Source organism: Nothoprocta perdicaria, unplaced genomic scaffold (assembly GCF_003342845.1).
Source record: "Nothoprocta perdicaria isolate Ctin4 unplaced genomic scaffold, notPer1 scaffold_11, whole genome shotgun sequence".
NCBI lineage: Eukaryota > Metazoa > Chordata > Aves > Tinamiformes > Tinamidae > Nothoprocta > Nothoprocta perdicaria.
Window position 1 is genome coordinate 4,581,030 of NW_020454205.1, and position 22,622 is coordinate 4,603,651.

Sequence of the window (22,622 nt, forward strand, 5' to 3'; positions counted from 1 at the left end):
GACACACAGTATTCCTGAGACAGAGCCAAGAGCCTGCCAGAAGAAGCCAGAATTTAGGTGAAGTATCAGCTACTCAACAAGTTTGTTACATCTGAATGGGTCTATGCCCCATGGCTCATGATAGCCACTGCTGGCAGCCGGAAGAGCCATTTGTTCCAACAACTCAAATCACTATTGTTTTATAATGAAAGAAAGAGAAAAAAAAAAAAAAAGTGGTTGTTACAACTATCCTTCATTCAGTTATTTTGGATGGGGCCCCAGAGGCAGGGAAGCCCGGAGAGCTCCTGCAGCAGCAGATGCAGTGCTCGGTCCTCTGGCGTTCACTCCGAGTAATGCATGATGGACTCCACATAGTTCCCTGGGAAGAGGCCTGTCACGCCATTCATGACCCCTTCATACCAGCCATCATCATTCTTCTTGATGACATAAATGATGGCACCTTCCTGAAATGAGAGCTCGTCTTCTTTGTCCTTCGTGTAGTCATAAATCGCCACCACTAGGAAAGAATAGACAGAGAATGACTATTAGGAGAGATACAGAGAGGAGGAGGCAGAGCAAGCAGCCACACAGAAACCGCTCTACATTCGAGGCAGCTCAGCTGCCCCTGCAGCTGACCAGCTCAAAGGCACTTTTTCATCTAATCCCTTTTACAAGAGCTCATGCTTTGAAACACCTTGTCCAGGACTACAAGCCTGTCTGCTACTAAATTATCTGTTCTCCATGCACACTGACTGCTCCTTGCCAGACCCATCAGAGGGAAAAGGTAACAAATCCCAAACATCTGCTGTGGGCGGATACGAGGCGGTTGTGTAAATCCCTCTGGCTACGCCCACTCAGAGCAATTTTTGCATATTAGATTTGTGCAAAATCAGCTCTCTGCTCAGGGCTCTTATAAGAGCCTTTTTGAGATCACAGCTGGACTGAGCCAAGGCTCCACAGTTGCCTCTTCCTGCATGTTTAAGATCTGTAAGATGCCCATGTGCAGACCCAGTAGCTGGTGGTGAATCCGTGGCTTTCTGGAACCAAGGTAATTAAGTGAACTGCAGTCGAGCAGTGTCAGCAAGCAAGTGTCAAACAAAATGCAGGCCTGACATATCAGGGATTTTTTCTTACAGTGTCAGCAAACAAGTGTCAAACAAAATGCAGGCCTGACATACCAGGGATTTTTTCTTACAGGTGCAGAACCGCTTATATTAGAGACAGCACAGAAGATGCTTTGGAAAGTCTAAGCAATCGGTCAATGCACTGGCAAATATTATGGAGAACACAGTCTGAAATGGCAGAGGACAGACATCAATGTGACAGATGTGTGTTTCCATGCGCAGCGCTACGGTATGTGCATCATACAGACAATGGGCTCTGCCAGACAGCACTGCTTTTACAAGAGCATCAATCACTGCTTTGCGTACTTGGCAACGAACACACAGTGCTGCCCTTGAGACAAAATGCATGCGGGACAGGGATCCAAGTGCCTGTACTGGGGACAGAAAGGAGGACATGCAGAACCAAACCACGCGGGAAAAAAATTGACAGCAGAGTTAACAGAGTCCTACTAAATTCATAGTTCTTTTCAATGGAAAAGATCATGTTTTCTGTTGCGGAAGGAATCAATGCAAATATTTACTATGGAAACCTGACTCCTAACAGGACTGTAAACACATACAAATCAAGACCAGTGGAGACTCAAAATAAGTACAAGATTTTTTTTTTTTTTTTTTTTTTTTTTTTTAAATCAACTGTCCAGAGCTGGAGCTTTGTATCATTTATCCAGCATATACTCAGAAAACCCATGTTACTGGCTTTACATTCATACCAGTGAACGTGTAAATGGATCCATTCTAACCAGTTTTAGACATGCCACTCTAAGGAATCAAAACATGAATGTGGAAATGAACTGATAACTCTTTGCATCATTTTTAATATGAAAAAACAGAGATTACTAGCCTTATAAGAACAAATGTGCAATGAAAGTCTTTCAGAACTCCTTATTAACTGTTTTGTGCACCTATCGGTTTTAAACCATTTCTTTCTAGATTCATTGTGCCACTCTTCTTCATTCTCTTGATTTACACAAAAATACCTTATATGCATACTAACAAAATGTGCATCACAATAACTTCCAGTTTCTTTTTCATTTGCCAGAGCACTCTAGTCCCTTTGGATAAATACTGAATTCATCCATTGTTCCCTATTCACAACAACAAAACTTTTCTCTCAGTTCATGATGGAAATTTGCTGCTTTTTAAGCCTCTTATAAAATTACCTGAAGTCTGGTTTTGTTTTTCCCATCGCTATTGCTTCCTCCTGAGCATCACTTCTGTGCTGGCAGCTTTCCTCTTGCTAAATGACTGTTTAATCCTTCTGCCTATAGTCCCAGCACCTCAAGCTGTGAGCCTGTCACAAACCACGATTCACAGGAAGCCCAGGCCAGTACTGCAAGAAAAGCTCCAGATGAGGCAGGAAACAGCAATACTGACTCAGGAGGTGGCATCCTGCCCTGCAAGACTGAGCCAGGGCCTGCTTTAGTTTGTATCTGAACACATTGCAATGCAGGAATGAAAAACAGAATTACTCACTTCGGTTGACACTCTTCCAATCGATGATCTTTCCTGATTCTCCAACAACTTCACTGAATTTGGCTGAACTCTTGTTACATAAAGCTGACCACAACTGTCGGCCAGACTGATTCTCCAGCTGACATCTGAACCATCCTATTTCTCTAGATGCCATCGGGGAACTTCTCCCTTCTGCCAACCCAGCTCTCCTTCTCCGATTTGCACAGTTGGGAACTATTTCTTACCTTTTCATGGCACGAACCCTCCTCAGAGCTCAGAAAATGCCATATGCTTTTCCCGACATTCCTGGTCAGCCATAGCTATTACGTGGCAGAGACCTCAGGTTCAACAGCCTCAGTAACTGCATTCCACCTAAGAGCCTCTCCAGCAGCTTAAAATTGACCTGCTCTTCCCAGGCACCCGCGGCCCCCACAGCTCCGCTCCGCCTGGTGCTGGCGCTCCCAGCCAAACCAGGGAGGAGAGGAATGGCCGCAGAACAAACCCACATCCCACAGTGAACCCCCGACAGAGGAAAGGGGGGACAGCTCAAGCGGGAACATGATCCTGCCCTCTCCCATAGGGCCAGGAAAGCATCCGGTCTCCTGCTGCAGTGTCCTGAAAACAGACTGTGACTGAAGGAGAAAACAAGTCCTGACGCTTAGAGGGAAATGCAAGCAGGGCACTTCAATCGCAGCAGCGCACGACTACCAACTCATTTAACTGGCATTTGGTGCTATGCTTAAATATAGTTCCAACTGACAACTGTCACATTAAGAATATCTATATATATAAAATTTTGCATTAGGAAGAGACACTATAAAGAGGCAAGGTGCTGCAGGGTTTTTCTTCTTGTTGGCTGAAATGCCACTGAAGATCTGCTAAGAGCCAGGTGGCTGGGATAAGAGAAACAGAACCAAACAGTTTTACAAACGTTGACTTTGGATAAAAGCTTCTTATGGCTGGAAAAGCAGTACAAAGAAAAAATCTTAAGTCTCCTGTTCCTGTCACAGAGTAATGTATCTGCAAGCTTTATCCAGCAGAAAATCCACCCACAGAGCCCGCCACGGCGGGGCCGGGCAGACGCTGTGTGTCCCTGCGCTGCCTGGGACAGGAGAGTCACACCAGCCGTTTGCTGAAGTGACCTGCACTGATCCTAACCTGGAGAAATTCGCCACCTACCCCAGAGTAAAGAGACACCAGGTCATGAGCCCCTTCCCCATCCCAACCTAACTTTGTGACACCAGGTAACCACTACAATTGATCCCCTCCAAACTGCATGGCAAGTGCAGTGCTTTGCATATGAGCTCCCTCCTTTTTTTCCTGCCCTGCCCTCCTGGAAATAAGACAAGCATAAGCTGAAGCAATATTTAATCAAACAAAGGGTCTGTGTGCACCAACAGAATGACAGTGACATTTGCTGTCAATGAGGGCCACAGAAAGGTCAATAGGTAAAACAAGTCATATAAATATCCTGCATGTCAGTCAGTCAGTCTGACAAACGGTCTCAGCTTGTCAGCAAAGCCTGAACACTCCTTGCACTAAACAGTTAGAACAGCTTGATTTCCCCCCCCAACAAATAGATTTCCCCCCCAATCTGCCCTGGGAATATAATATTTTCTTTGAGTTTGATCTAGCACAAAGTGCTCCTTCAATCATTTTTTCCCCTGAACTCCTATGGTGGGTTTATCTTCATAGCATTTCTGGATTTTTCCCCTCTGGTGCAGCCTGACTGTATCTAACAGGGAGCCGGGGTGCCCGGCTGCTTTGCAGCACTACATTTATATCCCTTTTTATTTACTTAATGGAAACACCAGCAGGCAGGAGAGGTTTTCACACCCGAGTGCCGTGGAGCCATTCATCTCCTCTGTTATCTTACCTGAGCTTTATTCCAGGGTCTGCCCCTGCTGCAGCACTGCAGGACACGCAGATGCGGCCACGGGGCCCTGCCCGAGCTGACCGAAGCCCCGGAGCCCGGCACCGCTCCAGGCCGACACAGCCCCACAGCCTCCAGCGCCCAGTCCCACTCTTCGGATGGCAGCAGCACCGAGTCATTCATTTGTACCCACTTATGAGTTTGACAATTAGGATCAAGCAGACCACCAAGAGGTGAGGCTTAAGCAGATTACAGAGGATTTTAAAAATCTGTAATTAGGCAGCTAATCATTATCTCCTCCCATTATAGAGGAAGAGGTGAGAGACAGACTCAGCAGAGCAGCTTAAGGAGCTCCTCTGTGGCACCACCAAGAGGGGAGGCGTCTGCACAGACCTCCCGCTCCAGGCTGGATGGTGGCACCATTCCCAAAATGTTACAAAGCGATTCCAGCATCTCTACCAGCTTTAAACCTACCCTTTTCCAAGTAGGTCCGTGGTGCCCATGGAGGGTCCTCTTCAGCATAGGGATCGCTGTACTCCACCACAGCTGCCTCCTCCTCCTCATAATCCTCTGGAGGTGGGGGTGGAGGTGGGGATTCATCAAACACTGTCTCATCCACGGGTGGTGGCGGAGGCGGCGTATCTGAAACTGAAAGCAGTGGCAGAGAGACCATGAAAACGTTGTCTGGGACCACGGCAGAGAGTTGAAGTAACACTCCCAATCCCAGCCAGCGGCACGGGGCCAACCACCAGAGCTCGTGGAAAGGCACTCGAGACAACAACGTGCGGAGGAGGAAGGATCAGGTTCTTCCGATAAAATTCTCTCCTTCTCCACTGCTTAGCAATTTCACACAATCTCACAGAGGCAGTAAAGGCAGAATTCTGACTATAAACAGGCAAACCTTTTGTCCACTCAAAACAAAAGCCACATCCAGTAATAAAACATAGCACAAGGAAGCTGCAAACTTACTGTTTTCTTGAACTCTGGCCACAAATCCCATTAACGGTAACTGGGGAGTTACCTGTAGGATGGAGGGGGGAGGAGGAGCAAGGGATGCTGCCACAGAAATTAAAAAGAAAGAAGCAACCAGTTAGAAACACAACACAGCAGCAAACGGGAGAGTAGACATCATCACACTCAGACAACGTAGCAGTCTGCCAAGAAGCTGAGATAAAAAGGATGCCATCCAGAGGAAAATAGCCCACGTGGTCTAGATGTATTCTTAATCCTTACTTCAAGATTTCTCTGTTTTTAATATTATCAACCCAACTTTTTCATAAGATGAAGAGCCCATACTGAAGTGCTTGTCTGATCTAACTATGAGACGGTTGAATTTTATTACTGCAATAATACAGGACTTTATGAACAGACCAAAAAAATACATCAAAGGGATTCTCACCATAATCCCCACCTTTTAGACCAAAAAACATTTCTGAAGATAAAAGAGAATGCATCTTTCCTGTAACAGCATCCATAAATTCTTAGGGTTAAAATGGATATAACTGGTTTTCTCCAAAATACAAGCCAGACCCCCCGTGAGTCAGATATTTCAGGTGAATCAGAGACAGAGGCCTCTGAGAAATGGGACATACGTGAAGAGCAGCGCTTCCAAGCAGGGAGCTGGTGCGCGGAGCGGGACAGAGCCCGCTGCTATTCCAGATGTGCTGCCTCGTTTCCCCTCCACCCGACCTGCAGACCTTGACCTCGGCCAGAGCTGTTCGACCGGCACCAGAGGAGCCGTCCTTGTACAATACATGTGAACTCACAGCTCAAGAATACACCGTGATCCAGTTTAAAAATGTTACTGCAGTAAACTCTGCTCTGAGCCAGGAATGATTGTGAGAAGACTTCACTGTGTAAGGTTTCATTATCACTTTCTAAGGGAAATGCAGTATAATTGCTTGTTGTAACAAAAGCAAGTTACAAGATTATTTTTCTGAAAGCACCTCAGGACAAGCACAATTAAATAACCTTCTCCTTAGTGGTGGCATACAAAACATTTAATCGGGTCCAGGAAAAGAAAGGGAAAAAATCTACATGCTTACATGTACCCACATATATGTTTAGCTTACAGAACTAATCACATTTTATCTAATACAAGTGCTGGTAAGAAAAAATATTTTAGTATTATTCAGAATTAACTCATATCACCACGGAAAGTAGAGAAAACTCCAAGTCTCAAAGTTTCCTCTCATTTGTTTTATTTCCAAAAGTTCTTTGAATTTCTTCTGCCACCCTTTTTCACACTCCTAACACTACCATGCACCCCAAACAAAGAGAGAGCATAAAGGAACAACTGTCTTTTGTTGCAAAAACCTACTTGCAACTCCATACAAAGCAAGTTCCATTATCTCACCATTTCATTCCTATTTCTTTAGGAAATCGAAATGCTTTTCTAATCACATCTTCTTTGACTTGAATGAAGTGACCCCAGAGAGTATTTGTTCCTTCAAGAGTAACCATAGTAGCTGGCGAAGGTTTTGTGTTGTGTTTTTCGAAGCAGCAAAAGGGAATTTGAATTCCAAGCCCTACGGAATATTCAAGAATTTGGCATTCCTGTGCAACTATGAAATCTCAACCTTTTAAATTATATAAGCTACAAAAAACGCTCTGTTCCAAAATGTCTTCTCAGTTCAGAGTCATACGAAGCTGTAAGTTTTGTACCTCTTGTACAAGCCTAACTAACTTTCCTAGGTCTCTTCTTTGTTCCTTGTTCCTGCACTCCATGCAACTCATTGCAGGAGGTAACTTGGTTTTCCAGGTAGGAAAATAAATTCCTCTAGACAAGCACTCCAGGCATCCACGGAAAAACCTCTTGTTTAGTTCGGGTTGCAGCGCTGACGCCAAGCGCTGATGCTAATGCGGGCTGACACCGCTCCTTGCTCATTTGGTCCATTTGCTGAGACCTGGCCCTTGGTCTGCATGTCGCCACCGCGGCACTGCCTCTCTATGATACACAATGACTCGAAGCAAACTGTGGCCTTTAGGAGCTGACACATTAAATGCTTTATTAATTTTAGTAACTGCATTTAAAAAACATATCGGAACTCTACTGTCCTCCTGCTATCTCAAAAGGCAAGAAAAACATCAACTTATGCCCTCCCACCTGGGCTATAGGTTGACCTGTGCGATTGCTTTAGATTAATGCAGAAATGCATAGGAGCATTTCTCACCTTGGTCCCTCCGAGCTGGTAAGAACCCAACTGCACAAAGTGTGTGCAGTGCCAACCCCGTCCTCACCAAGTGCTCACCAAGTTTCTCTTACATTTTCTTAGCCTGTGCTGAGCTCCATGCTGCTGGCACCTATATTACTACTGGTATCAAAGATAGCTACATTTCCCAACTTGCTAGGTGACATGGCTGGCAGCTGTGGCTTTGGGACAGACATAGGCTAAGATCAATGAGGAGCTGCACATAAATTGTTCTTCTCAAGTGTTGAAAGAGTCGTAACAAGAAGTACAGAGGTAAAACTGCCTTAGAAGCATTATTAAGACAGGCATCTTTTATGGTCGTACAAACTCCATAAACCCCAATGACTATCCCAACGTACCAAAGAAGAATACAAGGAGAAAGTCAGTATTATTTTGTGCCAAACAACCTGCATTAAAACATTTCACACCTACAAGACCTAAATCTGTGTTTTTCCCCCTCCCTTCAGCAATGCTGAGACGTAGCTGTGGCCCCTGCCCTGCCACTGCTCCCTCCTGCTCCTTACAGGCACAACAGACCCGCTGTTCACAGGGCTCTAACCGTGCTTTGCCTGCACATCCTCTTCCTCCAATACACATGCCCAAAGCCCTCTTTTAGTCTAACTAAAAGCTAGTAAACTCTGTATCCTGCCAGGCACCTCAACCTTTTCAAAAGAAAAAAATCCTACTACAGCTGCTTATTTATGTTATGTCAAGTATGGTACTATCATTGAAGTATTTTCTTTGTGATTTACAATTCAAGTGACTAATCACTGTAATCATTACTCTCTTCCTGGGTACACAGCCTGAACTGTGGTTACATAACTTATATTCAGAGGCTATTTGGCATCTTCTGTGATGACATTTTCACAACGCAACTGTAGCTTCCAGAGTTATCCCTTTCCTAAGGCAGAAATGCACAGCAAATGTCAAAAATTCTGGATATATTGAAAATCCTTACCGCAAAGGTAATCTTGAATGGTTCCCTTTACCATTATGTCCCCTTCCTCTTGTCCCTCTAACTTTCTGTATGCGCATAATGTGCTTAACAAATTCTGTGCTTTTCAGGCAAGTAGGCTGCAGATTAGTCATACTTCATCCTCCTTTCTATGCCCTCAGCGAGACCATCCATTTCCTACCTAAGTGAAGCACACATATCTCTGCAGGCTGGTTCACATGTAGTAATACTTGAACCCAATCCAACGCCCCAAAAGCAGGTTGCAGCATCTGACCTGATTCCCACTTCAGTGCACAATTTACAAACAGCACAGCAGCAGTGCAGAGCTTGCAAGTTAACACTCAGTCTTGTTGCAATAGAGTATTTCTAAGGGGGAACCTTTGCATCTTTCTGCCTTGGTCAAAAGAGGCTCCCCTACTCTGGTACAAACACCTTCGCCTCTCACCAGAAACAGAGGAAAAGACTCCTCAGCCAACGAGCTGCTGCATTTTCCCCTGACATACAGGACACACCCCTCCTGACACGTCATCCATTACAATAACATCGCCCATGAAACTTAATCGATGGGCCAGCTCCCCTGCATCCCATCCTAACACCTCTGACATGGCTCCGACATCTAACGACTTACCCTTATAAAACAAGGGCACCTTCTTGGATTGTCCATTAATCAAAAGAAAAAAAATAGCACAAGCATACAGACTGATTAATGAACAATAGTGTACTGCTACAAAATCATACACTCATCCCACACCGAGAGAGATATATGGAGCATGGTGTAAAAGGACCATGGTGTAAAATGGTGTCAATGTAAAAAATGGTGTAAAGCTTGCCTAATGGGGACTGCACAAATCTGGGACATCGGCCACTTGCCACGGTGGAAGCTGAACCTGGAGCATGGCTTCGGCACAGCTGGCGGGAACACAGCACAACTCACCTGGCACTAACTGCAGCGGCTACTGCGGGGACTGACCATTTCAGAACTCTGAAGCCCAGTCAACTCACCACTGTGCAGAACCCAACAGAGCAGAATCACTTTCTTACCTGGGTTCTGGTTATAAAAAGGCCCTCCGTTCATCTGGCTCTGAAGGCTCGTCTGTGACGTGATGGAAGGAGGGCGCCGATATGGCAAAGACCCCCCTATTGTTGGGGGCGTGTGGCGAGATGCAGGCCGGTTCATGCTGTAGAACTGCACTGGGTGGCCTAGGTTGGACAGAGAGGTGTTAGCACAGAGGAGCATGAAGCCTGGCTTTTAAACTTGAGTTCAAGATCTGATGGTCTGAAAAGCTTTTTTATTTTAATGAATAAAAAGGAAGCTGGCATCATAGGGAACATTCAAAGCCAGTTCTTCAGCCAGAACACTGACTATCTCAATAGCAATGCAGAAAATAACTCACCCAACTGCTTATGCTCTGTATTGCTAACAAAAGTCAGTACGAAAATGCAAAGGCTACAAAATGATAGAAAATCATGTGTACTTCAATCATCTTTTATAACATATTGCAATAACTTTTTGCATACTTACAAACCTGCAAAAAATGAAACACTCCATAGTTCATCAATTAAGCAACCAAAGCATGCCCCAGCTGACTGTGGGTCATCTTTAAGACTGAGAGATCTGACTTTCTGCAAAGGAATGGCACAAGAAAACTAACTATCTCAGTGCCCTCCAGGAAACATGTGGAGAATCAGCTGGGAAAAAGGGAATGTTAGAAACTGCCCAAAGGATAGAATAAATGAAACCATAGAGATCTCTCTGATGGAGCTATCAATTGAAACAACTCCTTAAAAAGCTGGCTTCCCATTCTAATCCACTTGCATATCAAGATAATTGATTCTGAAGCCAGCTACATGATACATCTTTTTTCATATGACACTTTAACAAAAAATAGCAAACTTTGCACCTCATGCATCAGAACACAACCCTGACCATGAAACAAGATGCGAAGCTATCACCCTGCTCACATGAAGTTCTGCAGTGCACATACTGCATTGAGAAGTATTCAGTAAACTGGATTTTATACATCAGTTTGGATTATTCCCCTCCCTAACGATTCTGCCTTCACTATACGGGCTATAGGGAAATTTCATAGTTTGCAAAAAATATGGGAAAAAGGGGTGGTTATTGTGGTTCAGGACGGATGCATGCATGGAAGTAAATACGTAAAAATAACACGCAAGTGAGTTATGCTGTTAAATGTCTGCATTGTTCTCATACACTGTGGTAGAAGATTCTCCACTATGTTTGATTGCTTTGCAAAACTTCATACTGGACCCCTAAAGGAAATGCAAGTAGCTAGCGGTGTTATGTGCTCTTAACAGCAAATGCATCAACTGGAGTTGACGTTCCTCCTACTTTGAACAGCAATCTAAGTTTTGAACGTTGCATCTTCTACAGATCAATGAAAACAGTAACCGAACAATCTGCCTAGTACATCTGCTTTTTGACATTGAGCCTTTCCATTGCAACTCCCTATAAATTTAAAGTGCTGCAGAAATTGGTGGCAAATGGAGGGAAGGAAAGAGGTAAGAGACCCATAAAGCACAAAAACTGCAAACCCATAAAATGTAAACCTATTAGTCCGCTAATGCTTTCTTTCAAAGCCATGCAAGTACTTCATTAATAAAATGAAGAGATAAAAAAATCCTAAAAATAAGAAAACCCTGAATTTTCTCTAAACAAATTATAAATATGAATCTGCACTTATTAAAATATTTATTTTGCTTGATTTTGATTATCAAGAGTGCAGAAGCAATATAGCTCAAGACAGAGTGCATCAAAAACTGTTTGAGATCCCGCCTGCAATTCCTCATCTTCCAAAATTCACCACAGTTCAGAAGCTTCTATTCATAGATATAGATTTGAAAGTATTTTCTAATTTTATGTGTGTCAGTGCACCTTAAAATAAATACTACTTCAGGAATGTTTCTGGCACCTGATGAAATTCTTAGGAGAGACCCACATTATTAAGCTCATAAACCAATTCACAGCCCTGCAGTAAGACTGCAATAAGGATGCAGACATCTACACATGAATTTGACTGTCTACAGTGGATCTTTATGTAACATCTAATCAAAAGCTAATACAGAACCGTCTTACAGCTAGCAAGTACCAATACTGCAACACTAGCAAATGAGGAAATGAAACAGCGTGATTTCGTAAGTATTAATAAAGCAAGGTGAAATATACACTATCAATACCACCCAACAAAATAGTTCAGTAAAATTCAGCAAAATAAATACTTGTATTTCCTTGGCTCTGAGCACACAAAACTTGCCCTTTTTACACGTAGTTGAAAGGAAACTTACCATTCCAAAGCTTCAGAAGGGTGAGTTATATATATTACACGTTGCTAGAAGCCCCCTTTTTAATTCTATAACTGAAAGAGAATAAGGAGACCCAGAACTACCACTGCCTTTTTCCCAAAAAAATCATTTTTGAGACTCTCTGTATCCCAACGGCAACAGATACTGTTTTTTATGAAACCAGTATACCTTGAATTGTCTGCTACAACCAAGAGCTTATAACTGGCCATTAACATATATTTTCTATCTATATTTTCAGACACCACTGCTTCTGAAGGAGCTCTGCAAAGCCTCTGGCCTGTGATCACACCTGGGTCCACCTGCCCGGGGCCTGGAGCAGACACTCACCTGTGGAGGGTGTGGAAGAAGCAGCAGGGGGAGTTGGAGAGGTGAAGCCATCAGCAAGGGGCTGGGCTCCTGCCGCAGCAGCAGCAGCATCTGGGGCAGCCGAGGAAGGGGCAGGGGCAGGAGGGGCAGGAGCAGAGGTAGCAGGAAGGGGAGAGGTGCCAGCCGAGCCAGCAGGGGCTAAGTGAAGAGAGGAGGAAGAGGTGAAGTTAATTAGGAGATCATGTTAGCAAGGATTAGAGAAAGCCTTTGGCTACTCAGTGTTAGCTACTTATTAGATGCATAATATTTGAGAACGTGCAAGGAGAAGAAAGAAAAAGGAAGCTATTAAAAGACAGACTCGTTCCTATGTAGAGAGTAAATGAGGGTTAAGCAAATCTGCTGCTTATTTTCAGGTCTGGAGGTCGTAACTGAGAGCTTTTCACTGAAAGCCACTGCTTCTGAAGGATGTCTTTACTCCTTGTTATTGATGCTCCAATATGTAGCACAGGGGCCTTTAGCTTTTGTACGAAATTAGAAAGCACATGGAAAAGGGAAGCCAAAGATTTCCAGTGCTGTTCAGAAGCATCATGTATTTCAGATCACAGTGCATGCCAGCCAAACCCCTTTCTTCCCTAAAAGGGCTGACTGCCTGAGCCGAGGAAAAATGAATGTTAATATAATTTCCTATTTCTGTAAAGCCTGAGGTGGTTACGTTTGAACAAATGCCTTTTCATAATCTTCAGCTAGGCTTGCAGTAATGTACTAAAGATATGCCCTCCCCCTCTTTCAGTCTAATTGTCTCTAAGCAAACTTTTAGATATCTAACAAGACACAGGCAGGGACAGCTCGCTAAAAGAACAAGGCAGAAGCTTTCCCCTCGCATTGAAGCTGGTGCTGCGTTTTACATGGTCACATGTAGTCAATAAGGCAAAAAACCTGCTACATCAGCATACATCAGAACTACCAGAGCACACCAGACACTCCCACGAAAGATACTTTTTTATTCAAACTTATATTATCAATAGCAATAAACCTCAAGGCCTGCATACTTCTAGAAAGTGATCTTCGAGACCACTCTTTGGGGTTTACTCACCGCGGTGTTTAGGAGACTCACAAACAGGAAAGTTAAAGCAAGTTTCCATTTACCTGGATAGACACTGGGGGGAGACGGTGTGGGAACAGCAATGGGGACACCCACACTTCCACTTCCGCTGTTCTCTCGACTGCTGCTCCGGCTGCTTGGGTGGCTTCCTCCACTGCTCCCGCTGCTGCTAAAGAGTCCAAAACAAGCACGACGTGAACATGCTGCTCTGCCTGCAGCACACACCCCCAACACAGAGCCTCACTAATTCACAGCAGCAATAGGGAACGACTGAAAAGAAAGGGGGATGATACAAACCAGAAGCTTTCTTTTTTTCCCCCTAAACTCCTCTTCATTTAGGTTACAGCACAACAGATTTTTCACCTACTGAACATGCCCAAGTATGAAACAGTCAGGAACCTGCTTCCAAAGCACATCATTCCAATATTGCTAAACCTATGCTGAGCAAATGCAGGCTTTTTTTCCCCTGTAACTTCTAAAATGCTTATGTAACTTATGAAATTCACTCCTGAATTCTGGAAATTTTAAAAGTGAGAATTAGGTTTTCTTTAGTAGCATGTTAGGTGCTGTCACTATAGCACTAAATCATGAATCAGCAAGCCTCTTTGTAGCGGTTCAGGGGCCTTGGATGGCACTCGGAGGTGCCAAGTTGTGTGACCCTGAGCGCCCCCAATACCTGTACGTGCGATTCCTCTGATTCACCGACGCCGTCCTGACGGGGCTCTGCTGCGAGGGGGCCATGTTGCGGGTGGGGCTGGGCACGTAGTCGTTCGGCACCACCGGAGGACGCACCGGCTCCAGCGTGCGGTACGGAGAGTGACGCCTGCTCGGGAGAGGAGCACTTCAGAAGGAAATTCAGGTATTCGCTATTTACAAGTTAACTACCCATTAATGAGTATCAGGAGCTGGAAAAATGATTTTTTTTATAAGGCTTGCAATATCACTTTGAGAGGATGTCAAAAAATAAGGATGTTCTTGCTGTGCTTAAGTCTGCTTTTCCTGCACAACTCATTCTCCCAAAGACTTCGTTAGGGTATGATACATCACCCTATCTTCGCTAGATCAGAACAGCAAGTAGGAACATTTATATCTCATTTTAAAGCCAAAATACATAATCACATCCTAACAAACAGCATCCTCCCAATTACAACACATTTCCTAAGGACTCTGTCATCCAGAAGTTGGGACAAAGTCAAGTTTATGGGCTTCATGGACTTCTATCACACAGGGCAAAAACAGTCTATCGATGGTACCAAACACCAATTCAGATATTAACTTCTCTGGCTGTTTAGCACCACCTGTCAAAGTTACATAGTCAATAACCCTAAATAGCCTAAACAAGTCGTGCCCTGCAATGACTGAAAAAAAGAAGGGGGAAAAAAAAAAAAAAAAAAGTAAAACAAAAGAGGTTCCTGTCAGAAATGGCTGATGCTGCTCACCGTCTTCTGCCAGAAATACTTCATTTAGACATGATGGGTGCGGAGGGTGCTCATGTAACGTCTCCTGGCCTCCAGCTCAGACCAAAGCCGCTCCGCACGTTCAGCAACTGCTTACCCAAGAGTTCCTTTTCCTGACATTGGTGGACTTGGTGGCTTCTGGGTGGGCGGTGTTGTACGAGGCAGCCCACCCATCTTCATATTCTGCGTGCTGACCTGGTGGGAAGAACGGGGACAAAAACGGCCTTCACTAAGCTCTGCTTTGGGGCAGAGACACCGAGCTCCCTTTAGCAGTTAGCTCTAAGTAGGGGCAGGTTGAAACAAAAAGAAAATTGAGAGGCCATGCATACTATATGCAACTTCCACTCTGCTAGAAGTCAAGAGTTGTGCTCAAAGGACTCTATTTTACAGGGTTTTCAAAAAATTTTTATATACATATAAAGAAAAAGAGTGAATTTGCCTTTAGGCTACCACACAGGCATAACATTACTGAAAATATACATGCCGTATCTAACTGCTAAAAACCCCATTTCACGAGGCAGTCACCTTTTAAGATAAAGGTATTATTTTTGTTTGCACTACTGAATGGTAAAATTGCAAAACCACAATTTTGAGGACTATTTAAAAATAGTAGCGTTTATCTAACAGGCTACATTTATTGCAATAAATGTAAATAAGGAGAAACCAATATAGCCTTCAGATATGATCCACCAAAGCTTTAATGTTTTCACAATACTGTATCAAGACTATTTAGCATATTGGCTTTTTTTTAAGATTATATTATATAGACATACATAAATAAAGCAATTTAGAGAAAAATAGTGACATAATTTTTCCTCACCAAATCTGTGGCAATTTAATATCTAAGACCTTTCAGCAGTAAATGGATAGTGAGAAAAATTATGAACAGCAATGTGATATAATTGTTGTCCTCCCCCTCTTTTTTAGGTTACAATACTAATAATTTTTATATAAGAGAACTGATCATAATTTCTAAATAAATAAATATTGTTAGAGACTCATCTGCATTCCTGACTGAATTATCAATGCAACAATCACAGGCCACTATTAGGGACATAGGCCCTTTGCTGACACGCTGCAGTCCGTGCATGCACCATTGCAGGTCTTTCTACAAGTCAAAAGGCTGTTGATTTATGAATGCCCAAACTAGCTCCGAGACACGGAGGTGCAGCAGCCCCAAGAAGGGTATTTCCACCCCTTTTTCTGCTGCTCATGTCATACTCTTTCATAATGCATCTTATTTCCGAAACAAAAGTTTTATCTACCATCCTTTTCTCAAACATAAAAAAATGCAGTGAAGAAGACATTAAGAATATTTGCAAACATCATTAAAGGCAAATTACTCCTTTATAAATCGAATGTAAAACCCAGGCAATATTTTTGTTAACTTATAAATAATGAGAATATTGTAAAGAGTGAAATATTTAGTATACAAACACTTTGAAACTTCATTCTCTTGCTCTAACGCAAGAACAGTACTATCACATTTTTTATTTGGGGGAAAAAAAAAAGAAAAATTAAGCTTTGGAAGTTTTTGTTTTTGTCAGTTTAAAAACTGTCATTTGGAATTCTGTTCGTGAAAGTATTTTGCAGTGGCAATTTAAGAAAACTAATCTTTTGAAAACAATTAGAAAGTCCTTTAAGCCAACTCAAAGCAACGAGAAATCTAAGTTAATTCAAGTGAGGGACTAGGTAAGCACTGAACTACAACTACTTGAGGGAAAGAGGAAAAGTGTAAAATGAAAGTACATTTTATTCTATACACGGAACATTAAGAAATAGTCCAAAAGTTGACTCTTTCTTTTCTTTTTTTTTTAAAGTTGCAGCACCCCCTCTATTTCCTATTTCATCAAAACCATGTGCATCACCCACCACCTATTTGAGTTGCCAAACGAAAAAAAAAAAAAAAAAGGAAAAAAGGGGGAAAAAAAAGAACAAAAAGGGGAAAAAAAGCCGCCTCCTCCTCACCTGCTGCCACATGCCCTCCTGTGTGCTTGCATTTGTCAACTCATTACGGGTTTCACATGTCTTGAGATGACAGCTGATTTAGACCAACCTGTGTGCCCCTGAATACCCCATCTCAGTGTTTTAAGTGCCTATACAAATTGTATCTTACCAGATGAGGTCACCATTAGCTATCACTTTACAGCAGATATAACATCCCATGTATTTACTCCTGCCTTAAAGGAAAATATTCCTACTGACACAGGAAGGGGAGAAATTTTTAGAAAATGTGGCAAAATAAATAAATGATAAATAAATCTCTTGTTGGCCAAGAAGTTTCAGCCACAAAAAAAAAAGTGGTTCTTAAAACCTAAACAGAAAGACAGGCAAACATACTAACAATAAACTTTATTTCAGGCCCTTTAAATCGACTTTTTAAACTTTGAAACTGAAATGTTGAAAGAGAAGTAACCAAAGTTTTCAGAATAGTCTTTAAATTTGACAGCATTGATAGCTTGAAAATAAACTGCTGCAAGCTAAACAGCTCTGTCCAAACAAATTCTCCTTTTGACTGATAGCCAAATAATCATAAAACAGAAAGGGGGAATACAGAGCTCTTCCAACAGTTCTGATGAGCACGGCCAGATGTGCTGGAAGAGCATCATACAGCCACTAGGTTAGCGACTGTCTCGACAGAAAACCAAAATAAAACTGAGAACTACAATAGTTCAAACTTCAGTTGAGATACAAACACATGCACAGCACTAAGCTGGGATTTGAAATTCTACTGAGGAAAAAAAAAATCTGCATAAACTACTTAAAACTAAGAGATCCATGGAAAAAAAACGCATCTTGGAGGGAAGACTTCCAATATGCTCTGAGATCCGGCTCCATGCAAACATCCACAGTCTAAATGCTGAGAAATATGAAGCTGGAAGTGGTCACTGTGGCTCTTCCAGTACGAAAAAGCAGTGTGTTTCATCCAACAACTTGTATACTGAGCTGCAGTACAAGCTTCAGAAGGACCTGAGGATTTGAACAAAGGATAGGGGACCGACTATATCCCTTAGCCAGTAATCCTTTAGANAGAAGGACCTGAGGATTTGAACAAAGGATAGGGGACCGACTATATCCCTTAGCCAGTAATCCTTTAGAATTTCATTTTTAGTATAATTAAGCCTTGGGTGTCCAATTTCTACTTCTAGCTACTTCTAGTTTTTTTAAGATCCCAGTGATTAATCTTCTTGTGGTCCTACATATGACTGAGCCTCCTTCATGTTTACATTTTTATATAAATTGAACAGATGGATCTTCAGCACTTAACCGTATAAGAAATTTGTAATGAGAGAAAGCAGCTAAAATTGAGAAAATCTGTAGCTCATTCAATTCAATTCCTGGGAATGTTTTAATATGCAAAAAAAATCCCCAAAAGTGCAGTAATGCATAGTTGGTCACCACATATGCTACAAGTATTTGCACCAATGCACTGCATATTTAGCCAGCAGTAAGGCAGTTAACTGCACAAACACTTCAACCCACAACATTTTTACTCTACAACAGAACATCACGTTGGCAGTTTAACTTACCGAGACAAGGCATTTCTTCCCAAAAAGCCTGAATGCAAGATACTCCAGACAAACTGATCAAGAGAAACTATTTTCTAAAGCCAAAAATCAAACTCAGCCCAGAAACGTTTAAAAGGTGATTTACAGTCAAATCAGATTTTCTGAAACTCTCTGGATGTCAAAATTGGCTTTTGCCCATAGTCTGTATGAAAAAGCATCCCCCATCAGTGGAGCTCCATGGCTTGTATTCAGATACTTCAAGTAGCTGCCTGTGCTTCTGGAGAAATTTTATACCTGATCCCACCAAAACCAACCTAAATGAAAGCTGACTTGCCATGTCCTGCTTTGCTTCACCTTATTATCACTACAAACAGGGTGATTTAATCACCAGCCCATCTTCTGCTATCTCAAAGGAAATTCCTTCTCAGACTCTGTTCAGCCACCCAAATAGTTACCCAAATACTCGGTAGGTCTGGTCAAACCATATGCTCATCAGCAGATTAACATGTTGATATGGAAGTGAAACATCTAAATATCAACTCTGGATTGGCCAATGTCCACAAGTAAGAGGTTTTTTGTTTTGCTTTACCATGTTCATTTGTGTAAAGGAACAGAGAACAAGGTCTGGTAATGACAAAAAGGGTTTAAATAATGTCATTTTCCATTGATTTGCTAATAGGAGATGCTATATATATATATATTCCTTTGACTTGAAGATGGGAGTTTTCTTCAAAGCTAAAACATATGTTTTAGCTTTAAACTACCCTGATACAATCATCATTTATCATTTTGTTTAACATCATAGCTGTTAGCCATAACTTAGGTTTCTTTGCAGCTGAGAATAATAAATGTAGGCTAAATACATTTGATATGCAGTGGATATTTCCTAAACAGAATCACCACCCACATGGAATTAGGGTTGGTAGCCATTTAGCTCCCCATTTCAGGCTGAGGAGAGGGGCTACAGCAAGATTAGATGAACAACTCATCTCCAATGAGAGCTGCTGTGCTTCTATGTGTGTGTCTGTGTGCATGTGTGTGTTTATAATGAAATTAAGTAATAAACTGACAGTTTGCCAATTACTTTTTAAATCTGAGGAAAGCCACTAGGACTGTACCAAGAATAAGGCAAGTTCAGCATTAAAACTATCTATTTTGGGAGGAAAGACAGGTAGGAGACAGGTATTCTAAATTAAAAAGAATAATTAAATCTCTATGTATATACTGTATCTCACACTCTCATGTAAATATCAATTTTAAGTGACATATGAGGAATCTCCATTTATTAAACATTTACCATACAAATTTGTATGTAGTGCAAGTGTATATGCATAACATACACTTAAATACCTCATTAAACATACCAGCTGGCCAGTTCCTCAGGGTTATCATTAGAATGTCATTTACAGTGGTACCTGTTTAGCAGGCAATCTTTTCAGGAATTTGCAGGATTTTCTTTTCGCCTTTTCCAGACTTGGAAAATATTTAATCATGAAAATGATTTCCTATCAGTTTGGAACTTTATGCAGTAAAAACTGTCATGCTGTATTTTATTATTCTTTATTCTAAAAGATGTTTTCCTCTTTAGAACTGTCGCTGTCACTAAAACTTTCATTCCTACCTATCAAATCCCCCCACCAGCTGCACATCAGCAACACGGTAATCGCAATGCTCAGCACAGGCTACATTACCTGCTCCATCTGCTAATGAACGTGCTGTGAACTCCAGTACAGCATCATGTAACTTTCTTTAAGTGTCTGTCTTCATGATTTGGTGCTTTTTATTATTTCTGCAGCTACTAATGCTACCAACAACTAAATTTCTCTGAGATCCCTGAGAATCTGCCAGACTTCGGCCTGGCTTCTTTGATGCACAACTCATGCAACAGGCTGTTTAATAAGTGATTTAGCTTGTGGTTTAATGATGATTAAATATTTTGCACAACTGACTATCACGTTTCAGAAAATGTCCAGATATGAATGCCTGTAAGTATTTAAAAAGTAGTGGAAGGTTATTGAAAAACTTAAGGATACTGCAACTTTAAAAAATTATGTTGACATTTGAATTTGTTATATACCCTTAGAGCCCTTTATCTGAGCAATCTGACACTGAAATCTTATTCCAAATCAAACCATAATCCACACCGTATATAGGATAAAGAGAATATTACACAGGGGGAGGCTTCTATTCAGCTAGCTATGCAAAACATCATTATTTCTGTATAAGGCAAGTACAACATTAGGTCAGTCAATATTTTCACACAAAGCTTTTAAAATTAACTAGGTTAGCTCCTAATGTATCAACTGATATCACAAAATGGCCATCTGCAGTGCAATCATTCAAACAGGAGGGAAGAGGGGGTGCTTTATACAACTAGTAACATTCATTTTAACCATCTCCCCGTGTGTAATATTCTCTGAAGAATAAGAATGGAAATCCAGCCCTGGGGTTTCTTACCTTAAATCTAAGCAACCACTTAATGCATAAATGGAGCAAATAAAAGAGGTAAGGAAAAAAAAGCATTGAAAGGTTAGTTGGAACTTCAGGATATGAAGAGAAAGGAAAAAGGAAAGAAAAAAGTTAAGCATTCAGCATTAACAAAATAATGTATCAGTAGATCATAGAAAGAGTGATTAAAGCAGAATGTGTCATGAACGGAAGATTTTCAAGCTGAAACTTTCAATATACATTGGTCAAAAAGACTGATTTATACCTTTAGATTAGTATCTTAAATTAATACCTTAAAAATCAAAGCTTAAATATTTAGTTAATATTTAAAAATTAAAGCTTAAACACTATTTATTCACATTCTTAAAGCAGTAAAAAGGCACTGAAAACTTTTCCTTTACGAATGGATTAAAAAATTTTGGCAAACTAATCTCAGAGATTAATTTATTTTAGCTTTCAAAGAAGAGTCTTATCAATATCCTGGACTTCTTTAAACTCTGTTATACGTATTAACACAATTGCATATAGCCGAAATGGAATCTTCTAGAGTATTAACTAAAACCAAGTCATTTCCGAGAAAATGCTGGCAGGTAATTCTTAATCTGGTGTCCAAAAAACCCTTTGAGCAAAGAGCATGTCTTGCAAGACATACAGCACTCTATATGTGTACCACACCAAATCTCAGTATTTTCTGTATTACACATTAAGAGATTAATCGAAAAATATAATTTTGGTGTTTACGTACTAGTTTTTTGGCACTAAGTCATACAATGTCTTGCTGGCACAACACATCTTTCCTCATAACAAAATTGTTATGAATTATTTCTTCCATTTGAATACTTTCAAATTTGTTTTCAATTCAATTAATTTAAATATGTTGTATTTCTTACACTCTTTGTAACGAACATTAAATAAGGCAAAATCTCAACAGTGGAGCATGGAGAGTGACTACTTTGAGTCATCCGTTTAGTTCACAAACAGACTATAATGTAACAAAGAAAACGTCATCTCATTCCTAAAATAACCTCCCAGTTTCGATTTAAAGTTCCACAGTTCTGTCTTCCACAGCAGTCCCCGCTCCACGCAGCATCCCTGGCCGAACCAGGTCCACTCTTCCGGCCAAGTGAATTGAAGGGTTGACCATCACCAAACACCCTTTCCTCTGCAGTCTTGCTTATTGATTCCTGCCCTAATACACACACATACCCCCACGAGTGGGTCGGACCTCACGCCTATTAAGACCCCATATTGCAGGGCTCCTGCTCCCGAGAACAGTATCCACCGATGCTCCGAGTTGCTGAATGGGACCAGCGGGTGCTCCAGGAGCTCTACTACTCCTCTTAACAGGACACACAGTATTTCTGGGCCTAGGATGCTCCCCATTTCTCCTGTATTTTCTCTCCCATAGTATTCTCCAGCGTGCCATCATTTTCGGGAGTTGCAAGGAACGCTTCCTTCCTACAACAGCTCTTTTATTAACATTGTCCTGACTGTGCATAATTCTGGGTCAGAGAGCTAGTGGGAGCTCTGTAGCAGAAAGGCAGACTGAGGACAAGGACTGCATGCTGAGGCACTGCTATTTACCTAATAACACTTTCTGAACCCTCATTTTAAGGGAAAACGAAATAGCTAAGCGATGCACAGCTATAAACAGGCAAATTTATAGCTCCAAACCCTTTTCTTTTAACAAGGGTTTTCCCTTTCCAGCAGGAGGTCTAGTAAACCATTCCGCAGTTACTGAAGCAGAACAGGCCCAGCTTGGTGATGAGCACAACTGACACCTTCAGCCCGTCAGCAAGGGAACGCACGGGCTTCCTTCCTCACTGCAGGCAGGATTCTCGTCACTGGAACAGTCCTACGGAACTTGCATTAAGGACGGCATGACTTCAAGCTTGCTGGTTA

General features: G+C 41.8%; 1 protein-coding gene across 4 annotated transcripts in view; it reads right to left on the reverse strand.

The window, feature by feature from the left end:
- ABI2 (abl interactor 2) overlaps window positions 1-22,622 on the reverse strand; it is a 60,355-nt gene continuing 37,733 nt past the window's right edge. The window contains exons 4-12 of one of the 4 annotated variants that reach the window (XM_026048094.1): window positions 20,730-20,747; window positions 14,861-14,958; window positions 13,983-14,129; window positions 13,351-13,475; window positions 12,226-12,402; window positions 9,616-9,774; window positions 5,398-5,484; window positions 4,903-5,076; window positions 1-496 (exon numbers count right to left, since the gene is read on the reverse strand). In XM_026048094.1, the coding sequence (XP_025903879.1) occupies window positions 321-496; window positions 4,903-5,076; window positions 5,398-5,484; window positions 9,616-9,774; window positions 12,226-12,402; window positions 13,351-13,475; window positions 13,983-14,129; window positions 14,861-14,958; window positions 20,730-20,747 (1,161 nt within the window). In that variant the 3' untranslated portion in view covers window positions 1-320. The remainder of the gene's footprint in view (window positions 497-4,902; window positions 5,077-5,397; window positions 5,485-9,615; window positions 9,775-12,225; window positions 12,403-13,350; window positions 13,476-13,982; window positions 14,130-14,860; window positions 14,959-20,729; window positions 20,748-22,622) is intronic. The other 3 variants (XM_026048101.1, XM_026048108.1, XM_026048115.1) reach the window with 3 other exon arrangements.